Source organism: Plecotus auritus (genome assembly GCF_963455305.1).
Source record: "Plecotus auritus genome assembly, chromosome: 3".
Taxonomy (NCBI): Eukaryota; Metazoa; Chordata; class Mammalia; order Chiroptera; family Vespertilionidae; genus Plecotus; species Plecotus auritus.
Window position 1 is genome coordinate 171,392,418 of NC_137772.1, and position 23,716 is coordinate 171,416,133.

Below are 23,716 nucleotides of genomic sequence, written 5' to 3' on the forward strand. Positions count from 1 at the left end.
TGACTACATCCAGCTGGTTGTTTATACACTAGCTCCTCACTACTCAAAGCACTGAGACCAGCAGCAAGGGCGTACCCTGGAAGCTTGTGAGAAACGCAGATCGTCGGCCCTCCCCCTCCCCATCCTGCAGGATTAGAATCTGCATTTTAACAAGATACTCTCTGGTAATAAATTTGCTCATCAAATTTATTGAGAAACAAAGATCTCTCTCTTTGTGGAACTGACAAGCTAGTGATCCTTCCAGAAACTTATTTTCACAAGTTGATAGGAAGGATGGGTGGAAAGATTGCTTTGTTTGTTTGCGGTTTGGTTTAATTTGCTAAAGAATAAAGGGTTTCCGTGCATGAGTGTTTGAAGAGAAAGGAAGAGACAAGGACAATGGACGGTGTGGTGTTTTCAGTTCCAGTAGGGGGGAAAATGATGAAGTCAAAAGGTGAAGAAACTTTTTTCCTAGAAGACTCAGTGAGACCCTGGTCACAACGTAGTGCCCTTCCAGAACCCAGTTGATGACGTGCCACCGCTAAGACAGGGGCACTACTCTCCTCAGAGTAGCCAAATTGTTGATGAGAGAAGGTTTTTTTTAATATATTTTTATTTATTTCAGAGAGGAAAGGAGAGGGAGAGAGAGATAGAAACATCAATGATGAGAGAGAATCATTGATTGGCTGCCTCTTGCACACCCCACGCTGGGGATCGAGCCCACAACCCAAGCATATGCCCTTGACCGGAATCAAACCTGGGACCTTTCAGTCCACAGGCCGATGCTCTATCCACTAAGCAAAACCGGCTAGGGTGAGAGAAAGTTCTTAATTTTAAAAATCCAGGTGTTTTTCTTCTTCCTTCTTTCCCCATCACGAATAATCGCAGCCGCTGGTTTATCGCAGGGCGCCTCACTGGGCAGGGCTGGGTTGTGTCTTGTGCAATCTGACTCTGCTCACAGCACTCCTGGAGAGTCTCATTCTCCAGTGCATGCAAGCTCATTTCTTTCTCGTCACTGTGTTGGCACCAGCTGTATAGGAAACAGGGGTCTTCAACACCAGAGGTGGAGCAGAAACTGGGATGTCCCCAGACAAAGTCTATCATATACTACTGTGCTGGCTCTGGTCTACCTGGTAGGATCAATGGTTTCCACAGTTAACTTGGAGATATTAGAAACCTTACAGTCTGCACATAAGAGTAAAGCTTTACCTTAGGGAGGAGAAGATGGCTGCTGTTGGGAAGGCAGACTGCAAGATAGTGTGTGAGTGAGAAAACAAAGGGAGAGTGTGTGGTCGCACAGGGAGTATTTGTTGGTGAGTTGAGGGACAGCTATACTCCAGGAGATGGGGGGACTGCTGGACGGGGGTCCCCTGACCAGGCAGCCCCCACTGCTGCTGGGTTCCCTCCCGGAGCGACCGGATCGGACGTGGAGACTGCGCCATCTTGAAGAGGAAAGTGGATGTTGTTGGGAACCTGAAAAGCCCAGGGAATCTACAACTACAACACCCACCGAACAGCTGCGAACCTGAGAACATCGGTCCCCGAGTGGCGCAAGCACGCGGATTCAGAGGAGCTCTACATTCCACCACGGAAAGGTCAGATTTCACCTGGGATAAGGTGAGGTCTCTGGTCCCGGCAGGAGAGAGAAAGGCGTGCACTGAGGGAGCTGGAGGACTGAGGGAAGTCTGCGACCAGAAAAATCCGCTGCCGTTGGGGCTGGCGTGATCCGCGAATGTGGAAGGGGGTCCACAGAGCTGCTAACAGAAGGGAACTCTAAAAAGCAACCCATTTTGATCTGGGCACAAAAGGACATCCTAAAATTTTTTTAAGTGTGCCGGCTGCTTAGACCCAAGGGGGAAGAAGACTACACAGACTTGCACACAGCCCTGGAGTTCGCACACTTACTCTGGCTCTTCTTTTTTTTTCTTCTTCCTCTTTAAATCCTTACTTCTGATTACTAAGCCCAATACATAGGATCACCCAATTGGGGTCACTCTAAGAGACTGCAGGGGAAAGTTGTTTTTCTTGGGGATCAGAGCCGGGAATAATCATCAGAGAACCAGCTCTGGGGCAACCCACTCCACCAAACTGGTATTAAGTGCCACAGGGAAAACAAATCTAAACACTAGCTAGAGAGGACCTATAGACCTAGAGGTCAATTCAGAAACACTGCTACCCAGGGGTTGAATCACAAATTGACTCTTGTGTAAAAACAAATAAAGGAAAAGGAGAAATAGAGAGGTACTGCCTGCTTAAAAATCAGGACTGGCTTACAACACTGAGGAGCAGTGGAACGCAGGGAACTTCAAAACTGTCCTGACTAGGAAACAGGCGTGCCAAACAGAATGGTAGAGGAAGTGAATAACCTTCACTACTACACATTTTTATTTTTATTTTTTTCAACTCTTACTTAAGAAACTAAATTTTTTTCTTTTTTTCTCACTTGATTTTACCTTTTTAATTATTAAATTTTTATTTTCTATCAATATTACTACTACTACTATTTTACCTTTTTTTTAAAAAAAGTGTCATTTTATTTTCTCTTTATTTTACTTTGGGATTAGTATTCTACATTCTATTTTCATCTTTCCTTTAGCATCATTTTACTCTATCTCAACTTACATTTATGCCAATACTCTCATCCTCACTTTCCCCCTTTTGTTGTCCTGTTTCTCTTACCCTATTCCTGCTTTAGATTTTCCCTATTCCTTCTTTTTACCCCCTGTTAAAATTTCACCCTACTTATATATCTAACTTCCAATCCCCTGCTCCAAGACCATACATACCTCTCTCTTCTCTTTCTTCACTATCCAAAATTTTTTTCTCTCTGTCCTTTTGTTGCTATTTACTCAATTGTTGATTATGTCAATTTTTTATGCTTGTTTGTGAGATTGTTTTGCTTTTTCTTTTTTTGTTTTGTGTTTGTTTGTTTTTTGCTTTTATTTTCCCTCGCCTTGCTTGATATTAGTTGTTGTTTGTAGTTTGCATTCATCTCCAGATACTTGTTCCTGGCATTTGTTGGGATTAGTGGCTGTTCTATTGGAGTTTTCTCCCGATATATATTGTTTTTTCCCTTCTTTTTTCTTATTCTCTTTCTTTTCTCTCTTTTTTTTCCTTTTCCCAATTTCATTTTTGCGCTCCTTTTTCTTTTCTTTTTTTTCTCTTCCTCTTTCTCTCCTATCCTCTAATTCTCCTTTCTCTGGTGGTCATCTTTATTTGGGGTTATTAATATCGTGAATACATTTGTGTTCAGTGCCTTGTGTGTTGTACCTTATTGTATTGTATTTTGTGCCTTTAAATCAATGCAGGAGAAAGAGAACTACATAACCAGACACCTGGAGAAGAGAGACCATGGGGAGACAAAGAAACAGCCAGCATATGAAAGAAAAGCAGGCATCACCAGAAAAGGAAGTAAACGAAATGGAGGCAAGCAACCTGTCAGAGAAAGAATTCAGAGAAATGGTCATAAGGTGGCTGAAAAGAATGGAAAACAAATTCGACAATATGTGTAGGAACCAAGAGGAAATGAAGAAAAACCAAGAAGAAGTGAAAAATGACATCACTGCTGTAAAGAACTCAATAGAAAGCATCAAGAGTAGATTAGGCCAAAACCGGTTTGGCTCAGTGGATAGAGCGTCGGCCTGTGGACTGAAAGGTCCCAGGTTCGATTCCGGTCAAGGGCACGTAACTTGGTTGCGGGCACATCCCCAGTAGGAGGTGTGCAGGAGGCAGCTGATCGATGTTTCTCTCTCATCGATGTTTCTAACTCTCTATCCTCTTCCTTCCTCTCTGTAAAAAAATCAATAAAATATATTTAAAAAAAAGAAGAGTAGATTAGAAGAAGCAGAGGACCGCATCAGTGAGCTAGAAGACAAGGTAGAAAAAAATACCCAAATAGAGCAGCTTCTAGGGGAAAAAAAATTTTAAAGCAGGATGAGAGCCTAAGAGAACTTTGTGACAACTGAAACAAAACAACATTCACATAATAGGGGTACCAGAAGGAGAGGAAACTTAACAAGGAATAGAAAAGCTGTTTGAAGAAATAATGACAGAAAACTTCTCTGATATAGGGAAGAAAAAACTCACACAAATCCAAGAAGCTCACAGAGTCCCAAGCAAATGAACCCCAAAAGACTGACACCAAGGCACATTATAATTAGATTGGCAAATACCAACAACAAAATAAGAATCTTAAAAGTGGCCAGAGAGAGACAGAAAGTTACCTACAAAGGATCCCCCATCAGGCTAGCAACTGATTTCTCAACAGAAACACATCAGGCCAGAAGGGAATTGAATGAAATATACAAAGTCATGCAAATGAAGGGTCTGAATACAAGAATACTGTACCCAGCAAGGCTATCAATCAAAATTGAAAGTGAAATCAGGAGCTTCACAGACAAAAAAGGACTAAGGGAATTTATTACCACCAAACCAGCAATGCAAGAAATGCTAAAGGGTCTGCTGTAAAAAAAAAAAAAAAAAAAAAAAAAAAAAACAGAAACAGAAACAGGAAGCAAAGAAGGAACACAGGGGTAAAGAATAAAAATGGCAACAAACAAGTACCTATCAATAATAACTTTAAATGTAAATGGATTAAATGGTCCAATCAAAAGACATAGGGTAACGGATTGGATAAGAAAACATGACCCATATATCTGCAGTCTACAAGAAACCCACCTCAGAAAAAAAGATGCACACAGACTGAGGGTGAAGGGATGGAAAAAGGTTTTTCAGGCAAATGGAAATGAAAAAAAAAAAAGCTGGGGTAGCAATACTTATACCTGATAAATTAAATCTCAAAATGAAGGACATAAAAAGAGATAAGGGCCCTAACCGGTTTGGCTCAGTGGATAGAGCATCGGTCTGCGGACTGGAGGGTCCCGGGTTCAATTCCGGTCAAGGGCATGTACCTTGGTTGCGGGCACATCCCCAGTGGGAGATGTGCAGGAGGCAGCTGATCGATGTTTCTCTCTCATCGATGTTTCTAGCTCTCTATCCCTCTCCCTTCCTCTCTGTAAAAAATCAATAAAATATATTAAAAAAAAAAAGAGATAAGGAAGGCCACTTCATAATACTAAAGGGAGCAATCCAACAAGAAGAAATAACTCTGGTAAACATATACGCACCCAATACAGGAGCACCCAAATACATAAAAACAATTCCTGGAGGATATCAAGGGAGAGATTGACAGCAATACAATCATAGTAGAAGACTTTAATACCCCACTATCATCATTGGACAAATACTCTAAACAAAAAATCAGCAAAGAAACATCAATCCTAAATGACTCACAAGACCAGATGGAATTAATGACATCTTCAGAACATTTCACCCCAAAGACACAGAATATACATTCTTCTCAATGTATGGGTCATTTTCAAAGATAGAGCATATATTGGGTCACAGGCAAAGTCTCTTCAAATTCAAGAAGATAGAAATCATATCAAGCATCTTCTCAGATCACAGTGGCATGAAACTGGAAATCAACTACAATAAAAACAATCCAAAAAACCAAACACATGGAGACTAAATAGCATGCTATTAAACAATGACTGGGTTACCAGAGATCAAAGAAGAAATAAAAAACATCATGGCAACAAATGACAATGAAAACACTACAATCCAAAATCTATGGGACACAGCGAAAGCAGTCTTGAGAGTGAAGTTCATAGCTCTACAAGCCTACTGCAAAAAACAAGAAACAATGGTAATAAATTACCTAACCCAACAACTCAAAGAGTTAGAAAAAGAGCAACAAGAAAAGCCCAGTGTAAGCAGAAGGAAGGAAATAATAAACATCAGAGCAGAGATAAACAACATAGAGACCAAAAAGACAATAAAAAAGATCAACAAAACCAAGAGCTGGTTCTTTGAAAGGATAAACAAGATTGATTAACCTCTAGCCAGGCTCACCAAGAAGCAAAGAGAGAGGACCTAAATAAACAAAATCAGAAATGAAAGAGGAGAAATAACAACAAACCCCACCGAAATACAAAGGATTGTCATAAAATACTATGAACACCTCTATTCTATCAAACTGGACAACCTGGAGCAAATGGACATATTCCTAGAAAAATACAACCTTTCAAAACTCAATCAGGAAGAATCTAAACACCTCAATAGGCCAATAACTATGGAAGAAATTGAAGCAGTCATCAAAAAGCTTCCAACAAACAAAAGCCCAGTGCCAGATGGCTTCACAGGGGAGTTATACCAAACATTCAAGGAAGAACTAAAACCTATTTTCCTCAGACTATTCCAAAAAATTCAAGAGGAAGGAACACTTCCAAGCTCATTCTATGAAGCCAGCATCACCCTAATACCAAAACTGGATAAAGACAACACAATGAAAGAGAATTACAGGCCAATATCCCTCACGAACATAGATGCCAAAATCCTCAACAAAATTCTAGCAAATCAGATCCAGCAGTACATCAGAAAGATCATACACCATGACCAAGTAGGATTTATCCCGGGGATGCAAGGATAGTACAATATCCACAAATCAATAAACGTGAGACATCACATAAACAAACTGAGAGATAAAAATCATATAGTCATATCAATTGATGCAGAAAAAGCATTTGACAAAATCCAACACCCTTTCTTGACAAAAATTCTCAGCAAGGTGGGAATAGAAGGATCATACCTCAACATAATAAAAGCTATATATGATAAACCTACAGCCAACATCATACTCAATGGGCAAAAACTAAAACCATTTCCCCTAAGAACAGGAACAAGACAGGGATGCCCACTCTCACCACTCCTGTTCAATATAGTGCTGGAAGTATTAGCCATTGCGATCAGACAAGAAGAAGAAATAAAAGGCATCCAAATTAGAAAAGAAGAAGTAAAGCTGTCCTTATTTGCAGATGACATGATATTGTACATAAAAAACCCGAAAGACTACATCAAAAAACTATTAGACTTAATAAATGAATTCGGCAATGTAGCAGGATACAAAATTAATGCCAAGAAATCTATGGCATTTCTATACACCAATAGTGAACTTACAGAAAGAGAGACTAAAAAAGCAATCCCATTTACCATCGCACCAAAAAAATTAAGATACCTAGGAATAAACTTAACTAAGAAGGTAAAAGACCTATAAGCGGAAAACTACAGGACACTGAAAAAAGAGATAGAGGAAGACGTAAACAGATGCAAGAACATACCATGTTCATGGATTGGGAGAATCAACATCATTAAAATGTCCATACTACCCAAAGCAATCTATAGATTCAATGCACTCCCCATTAAAATACCAATGGCATATTTCACAGACCTAGAAAGAACTCTCCAAAAATTCATCTGGAATAAAAAAGACCCTGCATAGAAACAGCAATCCTGAGAAAGAAGAACAAAGTAGGTTCTCAAAACTGCCTGGTACTGGCACAAGAACAGTCATATAGGTCAATGGAATAGAATAGAGAATCCAGATATCGACCCAAACCACTATGCTCAATTAATATTTGACAAAGGAGGCATGAACATAAAATGGAGTCAAGACAGTCTCTTCAATAAGTGGTGTTGGGAAAATTGGACAGATACATGCAAAAAAATGAAACTAGATCACCAACTTACACCATACACAAAAATAAACTCAAAATGGATCAAGAACTTAAACATAAGATGGGAAACCATAAAAATACTAGAGGAATCCACAGGCAGAGAAATCTCTGACATATGCCGAAGCAATTTCTTCACTGATACTGCTCCTAGGGCAATGGAAACTAAAGAGAAAATAAACAAATGGGACTACATCAAAATAAAAATCTTTTGCACAGCAAAAGAAACCATCAACAAAACAACAAGAAAGCCCACTGTATGGGAGAACATATTTGCAAATGTTATCACTGATAAAGGTTTAATCTCCAACATCTACAGGGAACATATACAACTTAATAAAAGAAAGATAAATGATCCAATAAAAAAAATGGGCAACGGACCTAAATAGAATCTTTTCAAAAGAAGACAGAAGGAAGGCCAAGAGACACATGAAAACATGCTCAAAGTCACTAATTATCCGAGAGATGCAAATCAAAACGACAAGGCAGTACCATTTCACACCTCTCAGAATGGCTATCATCAACAAATCAACAAACGACAAGTGCTGGAGAGGATGCAGAGAAAAAGGAACCTTTGTGCATTGCTGGTGGGAATGCAGACTGGTGCAGCCACTGTGGAGAATGGTATGGAGTTTCCTCAAAAAACTAAAAATGGAACTCCCATTTGACCCAGTGATCCCACTTCTAGGAATATATCCCAAGAAACTAGAAACACCAATCAGAAAGGATATATGCACCCCTATGTTCATAGCAGCACAATTCACCTTAGCTAAGATGCCCATCAGCAGATGAGTGAATTAGAAAACTATGGTACATCTACACAATGGAATACTACGCTGCTATAAAAAAGATGGAATTCTTATCATTTGCAGCAGCATGGATGGACCTGGAGAGCATTATGTTAAGTGAAATAAGCCAGGCAATGAAAGAAAAATCCAAATGATTTCACTCATTTATGGAAAATAAAGAACATTATAACAAAAAGATAGATACAGAGGCAGTAAAGCACCAAACAGACTGTCAAATTACAGCAGGAAGGCTGGGGAGTGTTGAGGGGGGCGGGGGAAGAGATCAACAAAAGGACTTGTATGCATGCATATAAGCACACCAATGGACTCAAGACACTGGGGGGCGTGGGATGAGGGCAAGCGACAGGTGGTAGGGGAGGCTGGAGAAAGGTCAATGGGGAAAAAAAGGAGATATATGTACTACTTTTAAGAAGATATATGTAATACTTTAAACAATAAAAAAAATAGCCAAAACCGGTTTGGCTCAGTGGATAGAGCGTCGGCCTGTGGACTGAAGGGTCCTGGGTTCGATTCCATTCAAGGGCATGTACCTTGGTTGCGGGCACATCCCCAGTGGGAGGTGTGCAGGAGGCAGCTGATCGATGTTTCTCTCTCATCGATGTTTCTAGCTCTCTATCCCTCTCCCTTCCTCTTTGTAAAATATCAATAAAATATATTTTTTAAAAAAAACAATAAAAAAATATATTTTTAAAAAATCCAGGTGTTGAGAAAACTGGATATCCACATGCAAAAGAATGAAACTGACCCCCACCTTATACCCCTCACAAAAATTAACTCAAAATGGATTGAAGATTTAATGGTAAGACTGAAACCATAAAACTCCTAAAGAAGACATTGGGAAAATTCTCCTTGACATTGGCCTTAGCGAGGATTTTTTCAAATATGACACCATAAACACAAGCAACAAAAATAAACAAGTGATACTACATCAATTTTTCAGGAAAAAAGTAAGTTATTTGATCTTAACTTACTTTTAAGTTAAATGTTCTCTATTATCAAGAACATTTTCCTAATAATTTGTTTTTCATAGGTATCAGATATTATTTTCCAGATTTTATGACATTTTAACAATGACTTACAATATTTGTTATGATGACGTATTGAGTTAATTTGAATTGAAAAATGAGCCAACTTTCTTAACCTCATCACCAATAGATTTCTTTCACCTTTTCATTATGCCAGTAAATACTTTGCTATTGTTTTAAAAATAAAGTATGTGGAGCATTTCTCCATTATTCTTTAAAATTTATTCTAGCTATTATAGAATGAAGATGCTCTCTGTGTAGCGAAACAGTTTGTAACATGCTGTTTTGTGGCATAAATTTACTACTGATTCTCTCATTCTTCTATCACTGAGGTCTTCTTTTTTTTAATATATTTTATTGATTTTTAGAGAGAGGGCGAGGGATCGAGAGTTAGAAACATCAATGAGAAAGAAACATTGCTCAGCTGCCTCCTGCACGCCCCCTACTGGGAATCGAGCCAGCAACCCAGGTACATGCCCTTTACCGGAATCAAACCCAGGACTCTTCTTCAGTCTGTGGACCGACGCTCTATCCACTGAGCCAAACGGGTTAGTGCCACTGAGGCCTTCTTTACCAGTATTTAAGTATATCAGTCACTCATTCTAAAACCACTGATGGTAACAAGAAATGTAGAGGAGGCATCCAAAATACAATGTGTTGTGTCTAATATAACATGAGCAGAGGTTACAACATTTCTACTTCTTGATTTGCCTAAATGCCTTTACTCTATCAGGACTGAAATACACTAACAAAAGTTGTTATTTTTATGTTAAATATTAAGTATTCTAAAGAGTATATGTTCTATAGAATAACTAACTCGGGCATATTGTATTCAATCTGTAAAATAAAATACAGACTTTCCTCTAATGATACAGTGAATTATTTTATCAGTGAAGATTTGGTTGCAAGAAATAGAAATTCTTAGCTAACTTAAGCAGAAAAAAAAGAAAGTATGAGAAGATAGGGTAATTCACAGAATGAAAAAAAAAAAAAGTGGAATAAACAGACTCAGAAAGTGCAAAACTCAAGCAACCCCAGAGAAAAACAGAGGCAGCCCCTGATGAATGGTCACTGCAGGGAGTGCTGCCAAGATACAGAGTGCCAGCCATTTGGGGTCATCACATCACTCTTCCCAAGAATGTAAATGCCTTCCAGCCACCTGGCTTGGGTCAGGAGCCATCATGTCACTGATTAATAGCCCCATCAATGCAAAACTGGGGTACCATTAAGAAGGGTATAGCTGATGGGAGGGGGCAAAAATGACAAATGTCCACTGAAATAATTAATTTTAAAACATGGGCAAAATACCACTTAAAAGCAAGTCAATCACAGCAATCCCTCATTCAAGAAGTAGAGGCCACCAAAAAAGTTGTCCATAACACCAAGTCTGTCATCCCTTTAATTCTGGTTGAACTCACATACATAATATATATACACACACACATATCCAAAAATATGAGTGAAAATTATAAATAAAATATATACCTGAGCTGCTCAAGGACCACAAAGAGTAGCTGGAGCCACTGCTGCAAGTGATAGGAGAGGAGGTGAAGGTAAGGACAGAGGCCAGAGGATGGCCAGGTCATGTCAGGCCTTGTAGGCCACTGTGCAGCCTTTGGCTTTTTCTCTGGGTGAGATGGGAGCACCACAGTGCAGTGAATGAATAACCCCACCTAAGAATTCATCCTTCCCTTGAATCATCTTCCTATTCCAAACTCTAACAATTGTCAAGACATCCTTTCCTCCCAGCTCTCGAAGCCCATCTGTACACTTCCTAGGTGACTAAAGCACTGCAATGCCTAGACTTTATCTAACTCTGCACCATTGCTGCTCAGCCCCCTCAGTCAGTGTCCAACCAGGAGACAGAAACCACACAGTCCTTTTAACAGTGAAGAGTTTAACTATAACAGATTAGAGCAGTGGGGCATGAGAGTGAAAAAGACTGTAGGGAATATAGGAATTGCCAATATAAGGAGCAGCTGCTACCCCGAGGGCTGACATATTGTGCCCAGAGAAGAGCGCCCTGAAAAAAATTGCTATTGATAGTGTGTGCCACAGGCCAGGTTTCTGGGTCAGTATTGGTAATATCAAATGAGTTAAAAGTACTAGTCTTAGCTTGTTCTTCCTTAATGTACTGTTTTAGAGCCTTTCAGTTCCCTCCCTAGAGTGATAATGTCCACCTCAGCAATCCTAACAAGTTAGAGAGGACAGCTACCCACATATCCAACAGTTGGATTGATTGCTTTGCCAGGCATACAAGTGGGCCCACTCTAGAAAGGTATACCCATCAGGTATCCATCTGAAAGTGGAAACCACGGGAGCAGCAGAAGTCTAAGGTGAGAAAGGCAGATATTTAGTAGAAACTTGCGTGGGAATGTCTTCCCCTTCTATAAGAATTATACTTGTGGTCCTGGCCAGTGTGGCTCTGTTGGTTGAGTGTCATCCGACACACCAAAATGTTGCTGGTTCAATTCCCAGCCAGAGCACATACCCACGCTGCAGGTTCCATTCCAGACAGGAACATGTGCAGGAGGCAACCAATCTATGTCTCTCTCTCTCTCTCTCTCTCTCTCTCTCTCTCTCTCTCTCTCTCCCTCCCCTTTCTCTCTCCCTAAAATCAATCAAAATATATATAAAATATATAATTACATGTGTGGCCTGATCCTTAGATGTTAGTGTGGCTGCAGCCTTAGGAACTTGACCTGGCTGTGCGTTCCGTCATGCTGGCCAGGGGAGGCAGCATGGCAGGCACATAGAAATACGCCAAACCAGGACCTTCATTTTTCCCCTTTCAATGGTGTGTGTTCCATTTCAGGTATAGTGTATTTCAACAGGTCCTGCTGTTGGTATTGGACAGGGGTCCACAGACTGACATATGGAGCAACAGGCCCTACTGGTTGATCACTCCAAAGTATTAAGCCTGGGTCCTGGCTGGTGGCTCAGTGGTCTGAGCGTCATCCCGTAGTAGGTTGCAGATTTGACACCAGTCAAGGTGAGTATGGGTGGCAACTGATTGATGTTCCTCTTTCACAATGATAGTTCTTTCTCTCCCTTCACCTCTCTCTAGAATTAATAAAAACATATTCTCAGGTGAGGATTGTTTTTTAAGTATTAAAGCCTGAGGCAGTATTTAAGTCCACCTGGTCAAAGTGGTTTTAATCTGTTGCTAATTTAATTTGCTGTTTTAATATTCTGTTCTTTTTTATCAACCCTGCTGATTGTGGGTTATAGGGGAGATGGAATCTTCATTCAATGTCATGTATTTTTGCCCAGTCTTGCATATTATGATTTTTGAAATGGGACCCCAATCACTATCTATTTGATGATAGTATCCATACATGGTACTCAGCTTCTTTAATCCCCTAATAGTGGTAGTCTGGTCTGCATGGTGACAGGAGAAAGCTTGAGTTATACCAGAAGCAGTGTAAACCATATTTAGAACCCACATTCAGAGGGAGAGAGCCAAAACCAATCTGCCAGTCCTTCATCAGTTGGGGACTCTGGTGAATGGCCCCAGATAACTTGGGTAGTTGCCTTGGGTGTTGTTTAGAACACACAGGACATACTCTTACTGCATAACCAAGTCATTGTATTTCAAAGCCATCTGGCATCATTGATAATATGCCATCCCACCTGGGCACTATGGTAACAGTTCTTCCTATTCACCCAACTGTTGTATCTACTGAAGGGTCAGTTGCTAGGGCTGGTACCCAAGCTAGAGCATCAGCTAATTGCCAGGAGGTGTCAGCACCTTATGAGCTGGGACATGGAAGACAGTGAGGTCTACCTCAGATTCTTTTCTTTTTTTTATCATTATGTATTGATAATATTGAAAGTATTACATAAGTCCTCGTTTTTCTCCCATTATCCTCTTCAGACCGCTCCCATCACCCCCTCTCCCAGGCCCTCACCACCCCATTGTCTGTGTCCACAGGTTATGCATATATGCATACAAGTTCATTGGTTGATCTCTTCCCACCCATCCTTCCCTGCCTTCCCTCTGTAGAACATGAGACTCTTACCTCAGATTCTTGCAGACCAACCCAAATGTCTTTCCATATCCTAGCATCATGGAAAATGGCTACTACCTTGGGAATGGTGGGAAGAATGTACTTTCCAAGGATAGGGGAGGAGCCTCCAATCACCCAGGTCCAACTTACAGGTCAACCCACAGTCATGTCCTCTAGGTGACCATCTTCAACACCTTTCTTCTCCAGTATCTGTCCAGCGCCCTCTAGTGACAAAGTTTAACATCATGCCAGCTGGCAAAAAAGGATTATTTCAAGGGCCCTACTCCATTTTCATAGAGCAGACAATGATGAATGGATTTGAAGTTGAGAGGCAATAAATTGATAACTGGCACACCAGTTTTTCTTATTTGGATGCAATATTTGCCACATAAATTGTTAGTGAACTGCAATATTAATACATTTCTAAGTGTTGCTACTTTCTAATACCAGGTAACCTCCCACCCCTAAAAATCCAAAATCACACCTAAATGTTAAGTTCCGGGTTCTGAAAAAGATAGTCTATCCATTCTGAATATCTACACTTAGAAAACATCTGAACATTTATTTAGGGCACTGAAGGGTCCTCTGGTTAAAGAATGCCCTGTGTAGGTCTCAGTACATAATGTTCTATCCTATATAATAAAAGAGTAATATGCAAATTGATGCTAATGGCAGAACGACCACTGGACCAGTCACTATGAGGCACACTGTCCACCTCTCAGTCCCTTTCCCCGGCCAGCAGGCTCCGATCGCCTGATGGCGAACAGGGAACCAAGGGTAGGTGGCAGGGGATGTGGGCAGTGCCAGGCCAAGGCCTCCACCCCACCAGTTGCCCCACACACAAAGAGCAACCCGCGGTGGGGGCGGGGCCAGCAAGCAGGCGGGAACAGCCGACCTCTTGGTCCCTTCCCCCGGCTGTCAGGCACCAATCACCCGATGGCAAAAGGGGAACCAGGGGTGGGTGGTGGCGGGGGGCGGGGGTGGGGCCGGCTAGCGGCAGCTGAGGATGACGGCCCTGATCGCAGGCCAGGCCTAGGGACCGTACCTGTGCAGGAATTTCGTGTGCCAGGCCTCTAGTATAATTATAAGTTCAACTGATTTTTATTCACTTTAAATTCTTGTCTCTTAGTATTTGCTTTGTTTTTTTCTTTCTGAGATAATCACACAATTGTTGTCTTCCTCTACTTGGCTGTATTATGAATTAATGGCCCCATAAGGTATGTCATGATGGAAATAGCATCAGCTCTCTGTCAGGCAGACCTGGTATCAAATTCTGACAAAAGTTATAGATTTTATTCAACTGCCCCTGACAAAAGTTATGGATTTTATTCAACTGCCCCTGGTAAAAAATTATAAGCCTGACAAATTAATTCAAACTTTCATGCCAAAGACAGCCATGGAAGCATGAAATAAAACTTCGTAAAGTGTTCCACTAAGTACCATAGAATTTCTAAACAACAGTCCAGAGTTGTTGGGGGAAAAATAGTAATTGGCACAGACACCAAACGTTAATAGAGATTCTCAGAAACATTGCCTCTCCCCCTTGCTGCCCCTCCCTTTTATTCCATTGTTCTTTATAATGAGAGATAGTTTTTAAAAGTGAAATTCCCTTTCCTCTTAAAAGTGTCTTTCTATAACAATTCTATTCTTAACTTTAAATGTTCAAATAACTACTTATAAGAAAATGAACCACTTCTTTACATAGAATGCAGCTGTTGACAACAGTTTACTGAAGGGCCTGAGATGCTACAGTACAAGACTGTGAAAATAGAGCTCAAATTGGAGATCTGCACACTTCAGTTAAAAATACCAGGATGAACTGATTCAAGTCTCTCATCCCAATGAACAAGTTGCTAGAACTTTCACCTAGTTTAATCTCAATTTCCAAAAACCATGATGGAATTACTAGACTGTATGTTCCTTTGGTTTTTTTCATACCACCAAAGTTATTCATATTTAGACCATACCTGATGCCAAATATTTTTTCCACTTTTTTCTTTTTTTTTAGGGGAGGTTAAAGGTGTGGGTTTGGAGAAAGAGTCCATATGATGACTTCTACAGATAGTGGTGGGGTATTTGATAGAGGGAGTGATTTTCACAGGGCACTGAAGATTGCCCAGATCCAACCTCAAATTTATATTTATCCTTACTGTCTTTTTCTCCTGTTAAAAAATATATATATATATTTTCTTAGGGAAAAGACTGGATGATTCATGCTGGAATAAAAGCCTTTGGCATCAGGATCTGTCACTAAAGTTTTAGATCCATGATAATGGTGTTTGTATTCTTCCTATACAATTGGTGAAGAGGGTGTTAGAGATAGAGAGACATAGAGACAGACAGAGACAGAGGTTCGAGATGATTCTGAGTGGGACACAGAGCACAAGAGAGTAAAAGAAGCAGAATCAAGTGTCAGGAACAGGAACGGTAGGTTCATTTAACTAAGAGCAAAGGAAGGAGAAACCTAATGCTGGGGGCTTTGGAGAGGCCCCCCTCGACCCAGAGCTCTGGTTTCTAAATACTTTCTGCAACCACCTGGGGAGGCCAGGGGCTGAGAAAGCCACTCTGTGGGCACCTATACAGCCTTTGGGATGCTGCCCTGCACCTGGGGCAGTGCCAGCAGCCAGCCACTCAGCCCGAGGCCCCAAAGGCTCAGGGAAGGTGGCGAAAGACCAGAGTGCAACTGGCCGCTGGGGCAGGCTAGTCTGGGCAGGGGACAGGCATGGAGCTGGGGACCTGGGCACCATTCTAATGGCTGGACACGTGGTTCTCATTCTGTAGCTGGTGCCAGCGCTCAATCCTGTCCTTGTTTTTCAGACACTCATACCCATGTTTTACTCTCCCTTGGCCGAGATCCCCAGCTGGCAGCCTCCAATGTAATCATTGGACTTGCCAATGTCATAGCCCCAGGCCAAGATGTCCAGCTACTTCTTTGCCAGGTCACTATGTTTGATGTCATAGAAGAACTCCCCATTAAAATCAGGATTCAACATTTTCTTCTTAATTTGAGTCTTGTGTTTGGCCTTCTTTCCCATGTCTGGTTTCAGCCAGAGCTTGATGAATGGATCTGAGTAGCCATTGGCATCCCTGGGGCCAGATGCTGCAATGTAGGATGCCCACGATGAGGCCTCCCTGCTGTGTGCTGTACACGAGGCACACCAGGATCTTGCCGCGTTCCTGTGTCACCAATGCACTCCACCTGCTCCTCCTCACAAAGGGCCATGCCTCGGGTGGACCCGGTGGTCACCACACTTCATCAGGATCGCCGGCTCTAGATAGATATTGAAGTTCTTCCTTCGGCTCGGCTTCAGCTTCTTGAGTAAGAATCTGGTCTCACAGATAAACTTGTTATGGCCACATCTGTCCTCATCGCAGAGATCCTGAGGGTCCTCCTCTGCATGTGTGAGGGTCTTCCTCCCCTGCGATGCCCTGACAGACAAAGGTCTCCGTCCAGACCAGTTCCCGGGCTCCAGGGATTGTTGTTTTTCTACTATTTAAAGTAGATGTAGATGTAGCCAAAGATAAATGTAACTCTTCCTTAGCAAGAGGGTTCTGAAGTTTCCTCTAAGTCCATTGAATTCTCAACACAAGATCAGGCGAACGATAATATAATGAATCCCTGGTGTTACACTAACTACTCATTTAACCATAAATGAGGAAAAGAGAAATATTCATTCTTGATGCAAGTTGTGTTATTAGAGAATTCATCATAATGAAGTAATGACCTCACTTTGCTCAGAGGTTAACTGCACAAATGGTGCTGTATTGACCGAATGTTAATGAGTTGTGCATGTGGCAGCAGGTGAGCCGGAGACCGCAGAAGGAAGCTTCTGTGCTAGGTAGATCATTACAATGGAAGTCATGTCTTGGGAAATGAGCAGGATTCATATCACATCTTCTGTCTTAACACAATTTCTCTAGCTCTGTTTCTAGTAATCTGTGGGATTATTTAACAGCAAGATGACATTTTGACTTCGGAACCAATTTTTCTCATAGAAAGCACAATTACCTACTGATATTGTGATGTACAATTAGACACAGCCATGCTGGACAATTTAGATTTTTCAAACATGCAAACAGTAGATATGTTGTTCATTAGCACATGAGATTCTCCTGTCCCTGTATTGTAGCCCTTTTGGTTTAAATGCCTTAGTCATATGCAATGAATGCGTTATGAAATTTTGCCTATCATTTAAATTAAAAGTTTCAAGTTTTTTAAATATAGGAGAATTCTGGGAGCTAAACCTAATATCTATGATGGATCAGACCTTTATTGTATGCAGAGACTGTGTTTCAAGGAATATTATTTGGCTCATATTCTATCTAAATCCATTTAAACAAAAAATCCATATTATAAAGGAATTTTGTTATCGTGCAAAATGTAATATGCTGGAAATACATGTGAATTCTTGTGAGTCCAGTTTTATTTAAACTCACCGAGGCATCAGTAATACAGCACACTGAGAATGTAAAATAGAGAAAACCTCCTTTTATATCTTTTCTGGGTTAGTCAAGTTCAGGAAGGGAATTCTCTCTCCAGGGAGAGAGAGAGAGAGAGAGAGAGAGAGAGAGAGAGAGAGAGAGCGCTATATGTGTGTGCATGCACATGCATTAATAGTCTACATTTAGCTATTTCTCGATTAACTGCATTTAAGATGACTACGTTTTCATCCCACACTGATTTTCCCTGCTATCACTCAGACAACACTCAGAACCGCCCTCCTCTCTCCTCAAAGTATATTCAGGAGACATCAGTACATTTTAACATTAGCCCAAATAAAACACAACTAAATGGAAGAGAAGCCTAAAACAAAGTGTTTGTTATATGTCATAATAAAAGAGTTTAAGCATCAACAATGTGCTTGAAATCATGAAAAATAAGATAAAGGTGTCTTCCTTCTGTATTGGTGATATTTAAAATATTCTCAGAAAACAATGGAAACTGTTTGTTCTATTACACATCATGAACATGTCATTAGTCAAAAGAAAAAAAAATCACACTAACTTCTTGGTGGGATGTTACCTGATTACCAAAGATTAGCAGAAATACTAAACCTCCGCAATATTCATATATAACATGAGATACTATAACTACCTCGTGAGATATATTGTGCAGATTTAATGAGATAAAGTAGGGGTCAGCAAACTATGGACCACAAGCCAAATCTAGCCCACCCCCTATGTTTTTGCAGCCCACAACATAAGAATGGCATTTACATTTTTAATAGTTTTTAAAAATCAAAAGAATAATATTTCATGACGTGAAAGTTATGTAAAACTCAAGTTTCAAAGTCCATAAATAACGTGATATTGGAACTCAGCTTCAGCCATTCACACTTGTACTGTCTACAGCTGCTTTCCCACTACAACAGCAGAGCAAAGCGTAAAATATTTACTATCTGGCCCTTAGAAAAAGTTTGTCAAGTTCTGAAATAAGCATGAAAATCACTTAGCACAAGGCCTGACACATAGCAGGGGCTCAATACATGGTATTTATTTACTTAAACATAATCTTAACATATATATGTGTATATATATCCTATATAATAAAGAGGTAATATGCAAATTGACCATCACTCCAACACACAAGATGGCCGCCCCCATGTGGTCAAAGATGGCCACTCCCATGTAGACACAAGATGGCCAGCAGGGGAGGGCAGTTAGGGATGATCGGGCCGGCAGAAGAGGGCAGTAGGAGGTGACCAGGCCTGCGGGGGAGGACAGTTGGGAGGGGGACCCAGGCCTGCAGGGGAGGGCAGTTGGGGGTGACCAGGCCTGCAGGGGAGGAAAGTTAGGGGTGACTGGGCCAGCAGGGGAGGGCAGTTAGGGGCAACCAGGCCTGCAGAGGAGGGCAGTTATAAGTTACAACTCCTTGGTAACAGATGTTTGATATTTTATCATTGTGTAGATAGAAATCTATTTGAAAAGAAAAAAATGTATATAACTGGGATTATACTTCCTTCCTTCCTTTCTCCCTCCCTCCCTTCCTTCCTTCCTTCCTTCCTTCCTTCCTTCCTTCCTCCCTCCCTCCCTCCCTCCCTCCCTCCTTCTCTCCCTTCCTTCCTTCCTTCCTTCCTTCCTTCCTTCCTTCCTTCCTTCCTTCCTTCCTTCCTTCTTTTCTTTCTTTCTATTATTATTTTTTAAAAATTCTCACCCAAGGATATTTTTCCATCGATTTTTAGAGAGAGTGGAAGAGAGAGGGAAAGACAGAGAGAAACAGTGATGTGAGAGAAATACATCGATTGGTTGCCTCCTACATGCGTCTCAACCAGGGCCTGGGCGGGGAGGAGCCTGCAACCAAATTACGTGCCCTTGACCGGAATCAAACCCAGGACCCTACGGTCCACAGGCTGATGATCTATCCACTGAACCAAACTGGCTAGGGTTTACTTATTTTTAAATTCAATGTATTTAGATGACATTGGTTAATAAGGTTATATAGGTTTCAAGTGTACATCTCTATGATACATCATCTATATATTGCATTGTGTGTTCACCACCCAAAGTCAAATCACATTACATCACCATATATTTGGCCCTCTTTACCCTTTACTACTTCCCCAGTCCTCTCCCCTTTGGTAATCACCAAACTGTTGTTTGTGTCTATGAGTTTCTGTTTTATATCCCACATATGAGGGAAATCACATGGTTCTTAGCTTTTTCTGATTGACTTATTTTTCTTAGCATAATATTCTCAAGGTCCATCCATAATATTGTAAATGGCAGTATTTAATCTTTTCTTGTGGCTGAGTAGTATTCCATTGTATATATGTACCACAACATCTTTTTCGAATCATCTATTGAAGGACACTTTGGTTGTTTCCATGTCTTGGCCACCATGAATAAAGCTTGATTTTTTCCTTTTGTCTTTCTGATTGTATCTCTTAGTTTCTGCTTCAGATAACCTGCATTAAAATTTGCCTTCCTTTAATATTCTATGTGCTTAGTGACTACATACAAATAAATAAATAAATGTTTCTACCATACCTAAATAATATATACATACACACATATACATGCTCATATTTAAATTTTCCAACCAAGAATATTGATTGCTCTTTTTTGTTTTAATCACATTTCATACTTTCAAATAGATATTATACTTTATTTATATGTATACTGTACTTTTTGTTAAATTTATTCTCTTAGTAATTAAGTTTTTTAAAAATATATATTTTTATTGATTTCAGAGAGGAAGGGAGGAAGGGAGGAGAGAGAGATAGAAACATCAATGATGATACATAACCATTGATCGGCTGCCTTCTGCACACCCCTCACTGGGGATCGAGCCCACAACCTGGGCATGTGCCTTAACCAGAATCTAACCTGGGACCTTTCAGTCTGCAGGTTGACACTCTATCCACTGAGCCAAACTAGCTAGGGCTGTAATTAAGTTTTTATGACTGTGTGACTGAAATAATATTTGCTGATTGATTTCCTGTTGTTTATTGTTATTCAAGTCCACTGATTTTAAAATATTTATTAATTTTTTCAGTTAAAACATCAAATTCCCTTATTAATTCCATTAATTTTCTATTAAAGTTTCTTGAGTTTTCAGGATATGTAAATATGCCCTCTGGATAAAAAACAGATATGCCAAATTTCATCATTTTGAAGACAGCATGAATTGTAAGAAATACAATTAAGCTGTGTATCACTATTATAAACAACAACAAGTGCCGGTGAGGATGCGGAGAAAAGGAAACCCTCGTGCACTGCTGGTGGGAATGCAGATTGGTGTAGCCACTGTGGGAAAAAGTATGGAGTTTTCTCAAAATTTAAAAATGGAACTTCCGTTTGACCCAGCCATCCCACTTCTGGGAATATGTCCTAAAAAGCCTGAAACACCCATCAGAAATAACATATGCACCCCTATGTTCATAGCAGTGTTATTTACAATAGCTAAGATTTGGAAACAACCCAAATACCCATCAGTAGATGAATGAATAAAAAAGCTTGGGACATTTACAAAACGGAATACTAGGCAGCTGTAAAAAAGACGGATCTCTTACCATTTGGAACAGCATGGATGGACCTGGATACTATTATGTAAAGTGAAATAAGCCAATCTGAGAAAGACAAATACCACATGATCTCACTTATTTATGGAATCTAATGAACAAAATGGGTTGACCAGCAAAATAAGACCTGAAGCATGGAGGCATGGAACAGACTGACATACCTAGATGTGGGGATGGGTGGATAAGAAGAGATAAACCAAGCATTTTAATACTTACACTAGCATGGTTTTCTAATTCAAACTTTCATTGCATGTGCAGCTATTGTGTCATTTCAAGTGCTCTACTAATCTTGAGACTTTAAACCTAAACCTTTGCGATCCATAATGCAATCTCTTATTCCCATCCCCAGTCTATAATCTTCTGAGCACCCACAAGTCATTTTATACATTATTGCTCTACTAAGAGTTGAATAATTTTGACATCTCCTATTTATGAGTTTGCAATATTTTAGCTATAGATTCAAATGAATATTTACTCATTTTTATCCAGTATTTCTGTGTTCATGGTAGTAATATTTTCCTCTGTTTTCTCAATATTAGATGTGCTATGAATCTTTCACATGTATTTTAACTTGTGATTTTTCATCTGTTTTAGACATTATACACAAAATTACTCTCTTACACATGTTTAGGTATCACTATTGTGTGCATTTTGAGTAGAGCTACGAAGCATTTTACCCTATATTTTCCCAAGGAATGACTTTTACATATATTAAAATAGTATTTGGAAGTTAATTTATTTTAAAAATTTTAAATAAATTGACATAGAAAACTATCATATATTAGTTTGAAAAAATGAAGATACAAAAATGGCTTGAGCAGGGTTCAATGGGAGTTTAGTTGAAGAAATGTTGAGACTGTCAAACCTCAGAGGGAAGGTAGGGGAGGGTGGGGGTAACGGGGAGATATCAACCAAAGAATGCTTATAAGCCTAACCAATAGGCACAGACAACAGCAGGGTGAGGGCATGAGTGGGGTGTTGGGAGAGTAATGGGGGGGGGATAAGGACTATGTAATATCTTAATCAACAAAGAAATTAAAAAAAGAAATGTTGAGAAAATTAAAGTAACTCATGTATATATTGTTAAAAAACAAACAAGATTATAAACTTCAAAAATACAATGTATTTTTGTTTTTGAGATGTCTGAAAATATTATTTCCTTTTATTAGAAGAGAGCAAAACAATTCTTTTGATGGAATCCTTGAAGGCTTTCTTAACCTGACTGTTTCTCAGTGTGTAAATAAATGGGTTTAACATAGGTGAAATAGAAGAAATGAGCAGTGAAACTACTTTATTAATGGTCACTTGCTCCTTTGCTGCAGGATTCATATAGATGAAAATGCACGTACCGTAGGTGATGGAGACCACAATCATGTGGGAAGAACAGGTGGAGAAGGCCTTTTTCCTTTGCTGAACAGAAGGGAATCTCAGAATTGTCTTGATGATGGAAGCATATGACAGAACAACACAAGTAAGAGTCATATTCAGGGTCAGGACAGCACAGATTATGACTGTCTGTTCGATGAGCCATGTGTCTGAGCATGAGATTTTCACTAAGGGAAATGCATCACAGGTAAAATGATCAATCATGTTAGAGTCACAAAATATTAGAGTTAAACCCAGGCTAAGTGGTGGGATTATGACACATAAACCAGACATCCAACAGCTAATGATAAGAGTCTGGCAGACCTTGCTGCTCATGATGGTCGTATAATGCAGGGGCTTGCAGATGGCCACATAGCGGTCATAGGACATGGCAGCCAGAAGAAAAAATTCTGTCACTCCACAGAGGTCAGTAAAAAACACTTGGATGAAACAATCATTGTAGGTAATGACCTTGTCACCTGCTGCAATACTATACATGTACCGGGGAATACAGGCAGATGTGAATGAGATCTCCAGAAAGGAGAAATTTTTTAAGAAAAAGTACATAGGTGTTTTTAGGTGAGAATCCACAGACGTTAGTGTGATGATGGTTAGGTTTCCAGTTACACTCAGGGTGTAGGTGAGAAATAGAAAGATAAAAATCAGAACCTTCAGCTGAGGGTCATCTGTCAGTCCCAGCAGAATGAATGTTGTCACCGTACCATTTCTCATCATGGACTTCCGACTTCTTCCAATCTGCATGCGATATTCAGAGAGATTTTCTGATAGATTATAGCTTATTTTAACTGTTCTAAAACTTAATTCTTATTACCAACCTCAAACACAGTGGCTTGCTCCCATTCCCCGTTACACACTCCATCTTTTTTGCTCTGAATAAGTGCATTACCTTTACTGACTATGTGTGTTACCTTTGTT

The 23,716-nt window shown here is 40.1% G+C and overlaps 1 protein-coding gene across 1 annotated transcript in view; it reads right to left on the reverse strand.

Moving 5' to 3' along the window:
- LOC308244236 (uncharacterized protein) overlaps positions 1–23,515 on the reverse strand; it is a gene marked incomplete at both ends in the record, with an annotated part of 54,829 nt that extends 31,314 nt beyond the window's left edge. The window contains one exon of the mRNA XM_080660208.1: positions 22,585–23,515. Coding sequence (XP_080516334.1) covers positions 22,585–23,515 — 931 coding nt within the window. The remainder of the gene's footprint in view (positions 1–22,584) is intronic.
- Between the last annotated feature and the right edge of the window lie 201 nt (positions 23,516–23,716).